Source organism: Penicillium riverlandense (genome assembly GCF_028828495.1).
Source record: "Penicillium riverlandense strain IBT 135883 chromosome Unknown utg000007l_segment0_segment0, whole genome shotgun sequence".
Classification (NCBI taxonomy): Eukaryota; Fungi; Ascomycota; class Eurotiomycetes; order Eurotiales; family Aspergillaceae; genus Penicillium; species Penicillium riverlandense.
In genome coordinates, this window is record NW_026643198.1 from 331,737 (window position 1) to 345,208 (window position 13,472).

The 13,472-nt window shown below is 50.3% G+C and overlaps 5 protein-coding genes across 5 annotated transcripts; 1 reads left to right on the forward strand and 4 right to left on the reverse strand.

Moving 5' to 3' along the window:
- Positions 1–111: 111 nt before the first annotated feature.
- Positions 112–1,584, reverse strand: N7474_007705 (NAD(P)/FAD-dependent oxidoreductase; the record flags this gene model as incomplete). Its single annotated transcript, XM_057199115.1, has 3 exons — positions 112–260; positions 310–1,269; positions 1,323–1,584. 3 exons carry the CDS (start codon positions 1,582–1,584, stop codon positions 112–114), a joined length of 1,371 nt encoding a protein of 456 aa, XP_057049816.1.
- Positions 1,585–2,017: 433 nt separating this feature from the next.
- Positions 2,018–3,673, forward strand: N7474_007706 (uncharacterized protein; the record flags this gene model as incomplete). Its single annotated transcript, XM_057199116.1, has 4 exons — positions 2,018–2,141; positions 2,189–2,279; positions 2,329–2,552; positions 2,607–3,673. 4 exons carry the CDS (start codon positions 2,018–2,020, stop codon positions 3,671–3,673), a joined length of 1,506 nt encoding a protein of 501 aa, XP_057049817.1.
- Positions 3,674–3,834: 161 nt separating this feature from the next.
- On the reverse strand, positions 3,835–4,398 carry N7474_007707 (uncharacterized protein; the record flags this gene model as incomplete). Its single annotated transcript, XM_057199117.1, has 1 exon — positions 3,835–4,398. One exon carries the CDS (start codon positions 4,396–4,398, stop codon positions 3,835–3,837), a length of 564 nt encoding a protein of 187 aa, XP_057049818.1.
- A 928-nt stretch (positions 4,399–5,326) lies between these two features.
- Positions 5,327–5,898, reverse strand: N7474_007708 (uncharacterized protein; the record flags this gene model as incomplete). Its single annotated transcript, XM_057199118.1, has 3 exons — positions 5,327–5,567; positions 5,643–5,821; positions 5,875–5,898. 3 exons carry the CDS (start codon positions 5,896–5,898, stop codon positions 5,327–5,329), a joined length of 444 nt encoding a protein of 147 aa, XP_057049819.1.
- A 1,326-nt stretch (positions 5,899–7,224) lies between these two features.
- Positions 7,225–12,635, reverse strand: N7474_007709 (uncharacterized protein; the record flags this gene model as incomplete). Its single annotated transcript, XM_057199119.1, has 2 exons — positions 7,225–8,395; positions 8,455–12,635. The coding sequence occupies 2 exons, from the start codon at positions 12,633–12,635 to the stop codon at positions 7,225–7,227; spliced, it is 5,352 nt and encodes a 1,783-aa protein (XP_057049820.1).
- Between the last annotated feature and the right edge of the window lie 837 nt (positions 12,636–13,472).

A 13,472-nucleotide genomic window follows, 5' to 3' on the forward strand; every position in this document is an offset into this window, starting at 1 on the left:
CGAGTCCCTATTATTGACTATCGTTTGCGACAATATCATCTCGAGCAAAAGAATAATAGTCCGGCTTACATCTATGACTATATCTCCAAAAGAATTTCACGCAGTCCATTCTTACCACACCGATGGTACACGTCCTCCTGAGAACCTGGCAAGTCTATCTTCGCTGAACTCAAAGCATTCAGGCAAGCCAGTATCACTCCAACATTTTCCAAGCACAAGTTTAGCAACACCGGGCGCGCAGGTGAAAATGCGTGCCATTCCTTCAATCGTCAGATATATCTGTCCAAAGCTCAGTATGGATCAACTCACCATGTCCGTTAAACCCGGCACATATATATTGCCCCGGCAATGATTCTATCTGCCCAACAAATGGAACCGAATCGCTGGTCATGGCAATAATCCCTGTCCATGCATGATCCAGGCCCTCTCCGTGTAGCATCCCCCCTGAGGCGAAGTCCGGAAAGATCTTGTTAAAGCTGAGAGTTGCGTCCTCTGCTATCTCCTTGTGGTAGTGTGAGTCGTCTATACTGAAACGGCTGGCAACTGTTTCCTCGCTTAGGTTTGGATTGGACCGTGATACTCCTAGTATCAGGGTTCCATCACCTTGTCGCTGGATGAGAGAGTAAAAGTGGTGAAGGCTGTAACGCAAGGAAAAGGTATTTTGCAGAGCATTTTCACCCGAAAATTCCGGCGTTGGGATCAAGGAATGAGCTTGCGCGCGGTTCGGCGTGACATAAGATTCCAGCCTTGGTAGAAGCTTAGCAACGTGCGCGTTGGTGCAGTGTATGATCTTTTCCGTGGTGACAATTCCTCGACGCGTATGCACGTCCCATAGGTCAGGTTTGGATTGATTTCGGTGTATCTCTGTCGCTGGACAAAACGTGAACAGCTTGACTCCTTTTGCAATTACAGCTTGGAGTAAGAAATGGGCCAGTTTTGCTGGGTGGCTGGATCCCGCTGGCCACTCGTATGCTGCTACTGCTCCCTTGATTCTCGTCTTTGCTTGCGCCTCTTCGCCTTCGTAGAATTTTATGTGCGAGGCATTGCCTCCTGCCTGCTTGAATGCTTCCAGACTCTGGGCCGCATATTCTGCAAATTCAGGAGTCATACAAACTTCAAGTGTGGTTGTTAAATTAAAGTCGCACGGAACGTTATACTTCTTCGTGAATTCATCAACCTTTCCCAGCACTAAGCGCTCGTTGGCGATGATTTTCAAGGCTTGCTCTTCTCCATGAACTTTAGAATAGGCACTGAATCCTCGGAAAGCATCTAAGGGGGTTAGAGTAGCCTGTGTACTGCTTTCGCCGAGAGTTTAGACATACCAGGTCGAACGTGTCCGGCATTCCGGGAACTGGCGCCACTTGCAGCCTCTCTCGCTTCAAGGATGATGATATCTTCCCCTTGGACACCGGCCACGAGGAGTTCAAAAGTTGTTAAGCCACCCGATATTCCGGAGCCGATGACCACGTACTTGGTCTTCGTTGGAACTTCTGTAGATTGATTTGCGTTCAAATGCGCAAATGCCCGAGTTGTTCGTTGCCAGTAACTCAGACATGGAGTTGAGAAGGGTAAATTGTTGGACATTTTTCTGGGGCAGCAGCAATCAGAATCAAAGATTGGACGTTCAGCCAAAGTTGTCACCGTCGAGTCTGAGACGCAACATATACGAAGAGGTAGGAGTGACTCGGTTTGCGGCCTTCGGTGCGGGCACTCGGTCGTAATCTTATCGTTCACTCGTCCAGCATTATCATGCCCCTCTTAACTCGCTTCGACCTTCACGTTGGACCACCCTTTCGTATCAACGCGGAACCTCGCCGAAGAATTCCCCGCCACGCCAAGGCACGCCGCCATTGGTGTGGGCAGCTATCAGCGCCTTCCCCTCAGATCGACACGAGCTCGGATATTGGCTACTACTGCAGATAGGTCATTTGACCGGGAAGGAAAACTATATCAAGCACCAGCCCCCGTTTTGGTACATTGTCCTCTTTTTATTTTCACATTTTCTTTGCAAATAACTATGCTCACTTTCAGATCGTTCAGGCGAACTGCGCCGGCTGACGAGTATGTGCGCTCTCCTGACGAGAAGGCGTTGGTACGCCGCCTGGACATGTTTCTCATGACATTTGGCTGTCTTTCCCAAGGTACAAACGTCAGGCTGAAAGCCAAGAGAGTGAGCTGACTTTTGCAGTCATCAAATATCTCGACCAGCAGAATATTAATAATGCCTATGTTTCTGGAATGATGGAGGACCTCCACTTATATGGCAATCAGTTGAACCTGTAAGTATCACAAAACACGCGGCAGCTTGTTTGTATTGATGTAACATAGTTTCACGACCTATTTCAATGCTGCATACTGTATCATGTTGATCCCGTCTCAGATTATCCTGACTTATGTTCGGCCCAGCTTCTGGTTACCTGGTCTCGAGATCATCTGGGGTGTTCTAACAGGACTTATCGCCATGACTACTAGCGCCAAACAAGTCTATGCCCTTCGTGTATTCCTAGGCCTCTGTGAAAGCAGTGCCTGGCCGGGAATGATAACCCTGTTTAGTAAGTTGTTTATTCTTCCAGACCGGTAATCGGGGGAGGTTCTGACTGATACAGTGTACTGGTATACCCCAACTGAACTTGCAAAACGGATGGGATTCTACCACTCATGCCAAGCTGTTGGCCAGATGTTGTCTGGGGCTCTACAAGCTGCCATCTCCGATACCATGGATGGTCACGGGGGACTGGCTGGTTGGCGCTGGCTGTTTGTGATCAATGCAATCATCACGGTTATATGGGGTTTCCTTGGGTTTTTCATGATCCCCGACCTCCCAAACAACCCCAATCCGCGTGCTTTCTGGTTCAAGAAAATCCATGCGGAGCTGTCCATGGAGCGTTTGGCACGAAACGGCCGCGCCGAGCCCAAGCACATGACATGGGCAGGTGTCAAGCGTACATTTTCTGGTTGGGTCGTTTACTTTATTGCGATTTTATACATTGCAACCGTCCTCGGCACCTATGGATACGTATACTTTTCGCTTTTCTTGAAGGCACTCAAGAATCCCGACGGCAGTCCTACCTGGAGCGTCTCGCAAGTCAATGCAATCCCAATCGGTGGTTCTGCTATCAATGTCGTTTTTGTCTGGATATGGGCACTGCTTTCTGATTTCCTGGAAACTCGGTGGACACTCATCGTTCTTCAGGGCATTATTGGCATTATACCGTGCATTATCATGAGCATCTGGACATCTCATCCGGATTCGGTCGCCTTATCCGCTGCTTATGCGTCCTACTTTATCTCCTACATCTGCCTTGGAACTGCACCCCTCATCTTCGCCTGGCTCTCTGATCTCATTCCACAGGATCCAGAGGCCCGCTCTTTGATTGTCGGTGTATCTGTTGCTGGTTACTATGCTATCTCAGCCTGGTCACAGGTCCTGGTTTGGCCTGCATCACAAGCACCATATTATAAGTATGGCTGGCAATCTGCACTTGCGCTGTTGGTTCTGGTCATTATCATGACATGCGTCCTTCGTTTTGTTGATGTCACATACTTGCTGCCAAAACGTGTAGCCTTTCGCGAAGAACTCGATGAGCAGGCTGCTCAGGGCAAGGGCAGCGTGTCTGCACCACCAGAACGCACCTTGGATGGTTCGAGCGGAAGTATCTATATTCAATCATGAATGTTTCCGAAGGGTATGATAAACCGCATGGAGATTTGCGCTTTTCTACGCGATCCTTTTCGTTAAGAGCTAGGACTTTAAAATTCCACCGATTAGATCCTCCAGCTACCTACCTATCTAGGCATTTCAGAATATTTAAGCCACCCGCAATAACCGCGTCACTACGACCCTCTGCCATTATCACCTCCGTTGCGCACGTCGGTTCTTTCCAGCTCATAAAAGTCGAACACGCTTTCGAAATATGTCATCACGTCCTGCTCGTCCCCCTCTTCGAGTTTCTTCAGAATACCCGTCTTGATTTCCTCTAGAATGCCAACGACACGCTTTCGTGAGTGGAAAGCGTCGTCCACGGCGTCAAGCTTTTCAATCTTCAAGCACAAGAACTGCCAATCAAGGTCTCGATCACGGATGTCTTCGAACTCTGTGAGGAAAGGCCTGGCTCGCCGACGCCAGTATGGATCTAGAAAGGGTGATTGGAACATTGACTGAAGGATTGGGAGAAAGCTATAATCCATATAGTCCAGGATCATGTAAAGGACCTCTCTGGGGAGTCTGGTCTGAAAATCGATGAGCGGCGATTTTCCCTGCGTTTGTCCTTTGCGGCGGAGCTGGCTCTCTTGAATAATTTCTGCTACTTCGGGGAGTAGAAATGGCTCTAATGAAGGCTTGTATATCAGGATCCGTATCATCCCCAGTGTGCTTCGGCTGCTCATTACCTTTTGCATCTTGGCATTCCTGGAAAACATCCCCATTCAGATTATAGTTTGCGCGGTAGGTATGCATAAGTGCTTCCATGAGAAATAGTCCGAGATTTTCTTCAGCGAGACAGCCCACATATTGCCGAGCAAGACACCAGCACCGCATATGAATTCCAGGAGAGATATCATGCCAATCCATTTCAGGGCTATAGTACCACGACCACCAGTTCGCACTATCGTGTGAAATTCGATATAAACTGGAGTCTGATATACGCGGGATCCCGATATAGGCAGTTTGCCGATCCCGTGGAGGTTGGTTAAAACATGTTGGCTTGCGACGCTCAGGAATCCTCAGTCGCTGTCCGATTCCTGATAAATGATATTGCTCACTGGAACGGTCGTACACAACTGATCAGCGGGAACCGAGTTAGTTGCAAAATCAACATGGGAATGTGATCCTTGACGTTCAACATACAGAGGCGAAAAAACCCACGCCAAGTATATTCATCTCCCGTAAAATATTTTTTCTCCAGTTCATTCTGATCAACATAAAGCATTTTTGAACGCCGTTTCACTCTGTAATGCTTTTCCCACTGGATGTCTTGACTGAAAATATCTTTTTCGGTGCCACCTACGCAGTTTTGGCCACATAGGACGCATGGGAGTTCCTCTGTTGATTCGGGCATTTTGGACGTAAGGACAGTGGACGATTGCAAACCTTGAAGTCTTCTATGATTTACATATTTCAAAACCAGTGCGGATTTTGGGGCATGTCGTGTCATTATTACCAGTAGATTGACCTACGAAACCTGAAATGTTCTTGACCAAGTACCTGTCTGGAAAAGCACTGGCTTGCGCCCTGGACCATGGATCAAAGCCAAAATTGAATATGGATTAGATTTGTTCATAAACATGTCTCCACTTTCCCCATCGCAGACAGTCCATTTTCCCTCCACTAAGTATGGTTGCCCTTGATTTCAAGCAGTCTGCTCTCGACCAAGTGCGATTCTGAGAAGATATTATACTTCCGCGAGCCCCTGAAAAATGCAGCTTCACCATTGATAAACCGGTGGAATCGATCCCGGTTTCCGAAAGCCACAATCCCGTAGATCGGGTGATTCCAGGTATTTGTAGCGGCAGTGGCAGCCATGTATTTCGTGAGTTGGTCACGGCCTTGCTTCCATGCTCCTTCCTCTCTGGACATTCACTTGCACTGGGTAATGAGGAAGACGCATTCGCTGCGGGCATGCTGTCCCGGTCGTGTAACCCACTGAGTAGTTTTCACGTCAATGTATCCCCCAACCACCAAGCCCTGGGATCGATGCACATATCCCTCGGCCTGGTTGAAGTAATGATTTAGGATTAGGGACCAAATTCCAGTGACTTTGCCCTCATAATCCTGCATATTCATCGAGTTAAACTCTTCCAGGAACGTTTGAAGCGTTGCATACTTTATACATTGTTAGTATTAATGAAAGCACTTATATATCATGAAGTACTCACATGCTGAGGGGAAGGGTTCGCCATCTTGACGAAGCAAGAGTGGATGGGCGAAATTTGAGTGGGATAGTTTGCTAATAAGCAGAGACGATGAGAGACGGCTCATTCCAGTTGATCAGGCACGGGTTCGTAGATGGTTCGTGGGGACAATTCAATGCAGAACCAGAGGAAAGAAAACACTCGGGCGAGTGACTGTGAGGAATGAGTGAGAGAGTGAGAAAGGGATGGGACGTAGGGACTTTTATAATTATCCCTAAGCTGAAATGGTGTATAGGCTCATCATTGTCTCTATTGACAACTAAACAGGAAATGATGAATAGGTCGTGTCTGTAAGCGAGACTGAACAACCAGAACTGGGAACAATGGTGTTTGTGAGTAGATTCTATTGTCTATAGGGCACAGCCTTAGAAGATCTTTCATTCATTGAATTTCCTTTATTCACAGAAGCCCAACTAGGTAAGACATGCATTAGGGGGGTTGGGCGGGGGTAACAAACGCTGTGTTGTCTCTATCAATTCCCATTCATCAAGCTAACAAAGGCCAAAAGAGCTACAGAAATAGCCCCTTTCCCTCTCTGTATAAATGCGTTTACAAGAACGATCGGTCTATCTTGCGCACATGAGATTTCTAGCTTGTTCGGAAGCAATCAAGTTATTCCATTGACACATATTCACCAATTCTGGCAATTCTGCCTAAGGGCGAATCAGGATATCTTCCACTCTCCACTCTCAGAGCCATTGATTCTTTTACCAAAGCATAAGGAAACGCAAGCGGGATGAAGACCAGGGAGACATAGGGAGCCTACTCAGAAGCGGAAGGGAACACCACAAAAGTGCAATACATGTGGTGAAGTTGGGTATGCACGAAGATCAAGTAAATTCCTAAGATAGAGGATGGGAGGGAGCACGGGAGACACTTTTCATTGCACAACTACTTTTCATTGCACAACGACTCAAAGGTCTCTAGACAGGCATCACAAAACAAAGAGATCACTACTGAGACGCCAGCAGTTCTTAGCATCCAACTTCGTATCACACGTTAAATTCACCTGCCTGTCTTTCACGAGGATCTTTTGTTTGCCTTGCTGACGCTTTTTGGTAACAACCACTTGCTCGGTGTCCATCAGGTTACGAAATAGGACCGACCTACACCGAATCTTACGAGCTAGGTTTATAAAAGAAGTCATGAATCTCTTTAAATGCCATGGCCGCACTTTCAATATGAAACAAACTCCAATAATGCAATGATGTTTCAATTCCCAAAATCCCCAACGCCAAACAGCGAGAAAGACAGGAGTGGCGTCCATCCTGGACGTTGTGGGTGCAAAACTCCATGTGCGCAGCGGAACAATGTTTAATTTGTAATGGCCTTCCTCCGAAGAACGCCCAATTGTTCGAGCCTCGCCCACGCTTGATTCATATCCAGACACTCCTCGCCGAGGGAAGGTCGCAGATCGAGGCCGTCCAGTCTATGCAGGGACCCGTCTGTTCCGGCGTAGAGAAGGAGCTCGAGGACTCTGCGGCGGAGACGGGTTGGTCGGTCGAGATGGGAAAGGTACTTTTGATCGGATTGTGGGTCGGCTGGGGGAACGGTGTATGGGTCGTCGACCTCGACGGGTCGATCGGGCTTTGTGCCGAGCTCCCAAGAGCCTGGATGGGACATCTGGTCGTCATCGTGCCCGAGGTCAGCCAGAGCATCTGAAAGATCTTGGCTGTTGTGTGGCCGGCGGATAACTGCCTTCGCGTCTGCTTTTAGCCTCTTGCGGTCGGTGTGGGTTGTACTTCCACTTCCAGTGACAGCGGGCGGGTAGAAGCCGACTGTAAGGGGATTGCCGCGGATGTCAAGTTTTCGTAGAGAGCATGCGCTGCCCTTAACAGTCCGTCCCAGTCGACTCAATACTTGACATACTCTTCGCATCCTTGACAGGCGATTCCCAGCTACTAGCAACCTGGAGAGGCAGTTCATTCCCACAAGTGACTCGATCTCGGCCACGGAGTTGAAGTTCAGGTTGAGAACTTTAACGTTGGGGAAGCTTGACGCAAAATCATCTGGGAGGTTTTGCAGCGCGCAAGCGGCGATGTCAAGCAGCTGCAGCCGCAGGAGTGGACATGATGGCGAGAGACTTTGGGAGGAAAGTTTGTTGGACGACAAGAAAACTTTGCGGATGTCCTTGACGACTCCAAGATCGATATCAAACTCGAAACTTCGGTCGTTGTCTGCAGCTGATGTCTGTTCGCGAACAGATAGTACTTCGATGTTGTGGCACTTTTCCAACCCAGCAACTGTTGAAAGGCAATTCTGGTCCAGGTAGACAAGATTCACGGACGGGAAAGCCGCCAAGTCCAGAGTCTCGAGTCGATTGTCAGAAAGTTTCAAAGCGCGCAAGCTGATGAGGGAAGGCCCCGCATCAAGGTGACGAATCCGATTGGAACTGAGATCGAGAGTGGCAAGGGATGGGAGCCAGTCGATATTGTGAACGGAGGTCAAACAGTTGTGACTTAAATCAAGATCCCGAAGACGAGTCCTTCGCAACAACAGATTAGCATGTACATTGTAACTGCCAAGCCCAAAAAAGTAACTCACAATTCAGCCCCTTCGAAGTCCACTTCGATCACAGAGTTGTTGCTCAGCTTCAGGCTCAGCAGCCCATTCAGGTCGAGTATTCCGTCGATGTTGCGAATCCGGTTGTCATCCGCCTTCAATTCCCGGAGGTGGATCAAACTGGAGAAGCCGTCCAAGGTCTCGATGTCATTTCCAGAGACGTCCACGTATTGCAGATTCATCAGATGGCCCCAGGGAGTGAGGTTAGAGAGGCAGTTGCGCGCAATCTTGAGGGTACGGAGGTTGGCAGGAACGCCACTTAGTTGGCCAATATGGTTGTCAGAAACATCTAGCTCTTCGAGACGCGGACAGAAATCGCTGAGCTTGTGCAGCGTGATCAGTCCTTTTTCTCGGAGAACCAGGCGCCGCACATGCTCCCAATATGGCTCATACGGTTCCACGTCGGTGATGTGTTTGACCAAGTCTTCAGTTGCCAGGGCGAAGGTGCCGTGCACCTGACGCAACGATGACGGGTTTGTGCGCTGGGCCACATAGCTCATTTCGAGGTTCAGAGGATTATCGGCTTGGTTAACGGAGAAATCCGCGAGTGGTGTGAGCTGGAAGCTGTAGCTCGTGTCCGGACCCGGGCTTTGCAGGGGAACCAAGGAATTCTCCACTCCATCTCTTGCAGGTGTTTGTTGAACAGCCAGTGAGTCGTTCCGACGAATGAGACTGGACTCAGCGCCCGCGTCCTCGTTGCCCTCTTCGATCCGGGAGATTGGATGTCGAACAAATGGCTTGTCTGCAGAGCTTTGTTGGTCTGTTTGGCCTGTATTCTCTGTCCCGGTGGGATTCGCTGGGCCAGAGCTCGACTCCGAAGCATGAAAACCATCCCCGTACGTGACATGTGAAACAAGAGGGGATGAGAAGCCGATAGTTGCCGTACGAGTCTGCTTTCCTGGTGGCCGTATATTGTCGGCAGAAGGGCCTCTTTTCGGCACGTCATCCGTGCCCCACGAGGTAGCCCGGGTCCCGGTGTTTGGAACGCTGGAGACGGTCGGTCGAGAGAATCTGGACTGCACCGAGCTTGTGTTGAGGGACAGCTCTCCATCTATTGTCTGCGGCCGAAGCTCGGAATCGTTGGTGACCACCTTATCAGCCATTGAACTGCGTGCATTGCCGTTTGCCAGAGGAGACTGGTTCTTGCTTTTCACAGGAGACTCGGGGCCATGAACTCTCAACATCTCCTGCAATTCATCCACGCTCAAATCTGGAATATTTCTGAAAGGATCGTCGTCAGTGTCATCGCCCCGAGAGGATTCTGGTGGCGGTTGCTCGGCGGCATCTTCTTTGACCCATAGATTCTTCAGCCGGTCATAGGTGAACCCATTGACTTGCTCGGGGATCAAGTGAGAGATTAGATCCGACGGCAACATGCCTTTCGCTTGAGAATTTTGTGACGAACCAGTCGGGACGGAGCGAACGCTGAAACCAGACATTTGTGTGTTGATGGTCATCAGGTCGTGGGCGATGCTCTCGGCGGCGTCCTCGATGGAACCACTGGGCTTGCGCTTTCGCTGTTCCTGCGAATGTTGGGGGATTGAGGCATTCTGAGAGTTGCTGTTCGTTCCTCGGTGCTGTTCTTGACCACGGTGGATATGGAGAGATGCAACTGATTCACCATATCCCGGGTCTTCTTTCTCTTGATACTTCTTCAGATGGCTCAAAATTTGCGGGTTCAGCTGCTTTGGCTCTCGAATCTTGCGCAGATCCGATCCATCACGGCTAGGAGGTCGAGAAAACGCTTCTCTAGTTGATTCGTCGTCATAACTGAGCTCGGCATCCTCGCTCTCCGGGTCAGACTCCTGAACACTAGTTAATTCAGATGTGTGCCGGCCTTTGGCTCGAATCAAATCCATAATCTTAGTCGCTTCATTCAGATAATCCTGGGTGGTGATGGATCCCTTCCGCGAAGCATCGCTCGCCGCGGTGACTTTGACCAGTGGGACTTCGCCCTCCATGGAAAACGAATCCGAGTAGTCAAGCTCATCAAATGGAGGTTCCGAAAAATTGCGAGTCGCAGATGTATTGTTATCCTGGCCAGCCCGTATCTGGCTGGGGGTTGGAGTTCTGGGCCGTGTTGTAGACTGGCCGGGAGCGGGAGGCGCCAGGTAGTTCCCATTCTCGAATTGCACTCCATGCTGCAAAAGACTTCGTTGTAGGAGAGACATGCTGTCGCCATACTGCGCGGCATATTCGCCCATTGAGTGAGCATGATCGGGCTCTGCACTATCGCGTAGTATCGTTCGGCGGCGTTTTGGAGTTGGGTCCATTCCGGGAGCCTTGGGGACTCTCTTGGTTTCGGGGAAGGCCATATTTTCCTTCTGATTCAAGACAGGAGCCCGGGTGGTATGCTGCAGCTCGCTCAAAAAGTTCTGTCGGGCCCACGCTGTTGGTTTTTGTGTGAAGCTAGAGCTACTGGATCTGGTAAGGCGGTGGTATTCCGACTGCGAGCCCCGGCGAAGGTACTTCCGCTGGCCAGATGCTTGTCTGCGTGAGGTTGGGCGGGATCCAAAGCCTTCATTTTCATCATACACCAATTTTGTCTCGTAGGGGCTGTTGTCCGAAAAATCGAAACTATCCAGTTCCCCGCGCCCAAAGCGGCTAATATGGGCCTTGAGAGCGCTCCGTGAGGCCAGGCGCTCGTTTCGCCCCGGGGTGATTTCACTCAATGGCTCGTGTCGCGCACTCAAGAAGCTCCGACTCTCTCCCTTACGCCGAGCTTCTTCTGAGGGCGAAGGCGGCTCCTCGCCATCGGACAGGTCGTCAAATGTCTCTTCAAACTGACTCATGCGGCGAAGCAGCCTATTGTTGGTGAACGTGTCATGCTCTCCAAACAACTTCAATGGACTGCCGGACGATGGCATAGCTTCGTCCCTTGTGGGTGGTGTGCCCCGTGATGCAGGTCGTACATGCGAAGAGGACGGTCGTGGTAGAGACGGAGGATCGTTCTGAGAGCGGGTAAAGAGAGGTGAACTGCGGATCTTAGAGTTGGCGAGTGAAGGTGACAGGCGATTAGAAGGAAAGGGCGAAGGAGAGAATCGATGGCGGAAAGAGCCGCGATTCACGATGCCTCGCCGGCTGAAATCCACCGTACCCATGGACAAGTCCTGTGGGAGAGAATGGCTTGTCGCATCCAGTAAGCTGTCTTCGCGAAGAGAGCTTTCCGGGTGTGGTTCACTGTGGTTGTAGAAGAGGCCACTGTCACTCACGGGCGAGTCAGGGCGGCTGCCAGGCTCCATCGATAAGCTCTCGAGTTTGTTGGTGACCTGTTTGAGAGCCGATTTGATCACTTCTGCCGTAGCATTGCCTCCCACCGTGTTCGTTCGGCTGAAGGTTATGGGAGTGATTCCCTCATTACGGAGATCCTCCAATCCACTGGCCGTCCGGAGCTGCGTATCACCCAGTGATAGTCCTGACGGATCCCGATTCTTGCGTTTATCTGGCCAAAGGGTCTGGTTCACGGTTCCTAGCGGCGAATCTGTTTCGTTGTCCACGCGTTTTTCCTCTTCACCTTCCTCCGCCACGCTGTCCCGGCGAGAAGTCGCGTCGGTGAAATCCCACAGCTGGTTGTCCTGTTTCGATAGCGGTATCGAGTCTTGTTGCGCGCTGGCAGAACCCGGCGTCGGTGGTTTGAACACGCTCTCCAGGCCCATGGGGGCAAAGAGGTCGCGTTGATCTGCACCAGATATTTCTCCGCGAAGTCGCCGGCGCCATTCTGGTGTCCCATCTTCCTGTGCGTTTGTTTTGGCCTTGATCTGGACGGTCCCCGACTGACTGGAGACATTCGACACCGACCGTAGCGGGGATCGGCTGTCCATCACCTGTTGTCTGCGTGCCGCTGCCGCCCCGGGGGTGGGCTTCGGGGTGGGCTTCGACGTGGGTTTAGGGCTCTTGGGGGTGGACTTGGGGGCAGGCGAACGAGGCTTCGGGGTTTTGGGGGATCGCGGTGACTTCGGGGTCGGAGGCTCCCTTTTGACGAAATGGCATGGTCGCGAAACCTTCTTTTTGCTGTCGGCCGGCGATTGTTGTTCGGCGGGCCGGCGTGCGGGCACTGGAATGCGACTCGGGGTGCCTGGCTGACTAGCTGGTACAGGGCTTGTGGGCGAGTTCGGGGACGAGGGCCAGTCGTCGGACAGACTGTCGAGCCAGGGCTGGGCCATTGTTATTGTCGCACACCTAGGCGCGCGACCGTGTAGAGGGACGCGCACTCGAGGGCAAAACAAAGGGATCCGGGATGGAGAGAGACATGAAACAAACAACAAACATGGGATGAGGAGAGTTGCGGAGGTTAACTATTAAGGGTGGGTTGTGGGGCCGTGTTTATGTTTGTTTCGCCCATCTAAACTATACGGTCGGGTTGGCAATAGGCAGTGGTCTGTTCAACACGGTTATTGTTATTATTATTATTATTATTATTATTTATATTTGAAAGGGCGTAGCGTATCTTGTCTGTACCATAATCAATATTATTATCCTTGTGGTTCATTGCGTACACGTCTGTGGCTGCTCAGCCCTAAAAATATATATCTTTTGCCTTTCCTCGTGTAAAGATCTAAAACTCAATGTGTCCAGCATGTTGACGGTATTAACTTTGCTGAAAGCCCTATTCAAAGTATGTGTTCCGCAAAAGCTTGCCAAGAAGATATTGCAAGGTGAATGATGACCTAGGGTCATAATGACAAGGTTAGTACAGACAAATATCTGGAAGAAGTGCTCACATTCGCGACGGGAGGGTTGTAAATATAACGTCATCATCACACGCTCTTGGTTTCTATGCCTCTTTTGGCTTCGAACTTTTCTCTTGACTCTTTTAAAGCGTCTCAGATGATACTGACAATCTTACTGGATACTTGATTCCAATCTTTGGGTCAATTAGCGACAATGGAGAAACGAGAAGTACAAGCGGGGCATAGGGTCGAGAGCTTTTGGGCCAAGATGCCTTTTCTGTCCTTGTCTCTTTTCCACAACAAAGTACAAGGGAGGCATAGGGTCAACAG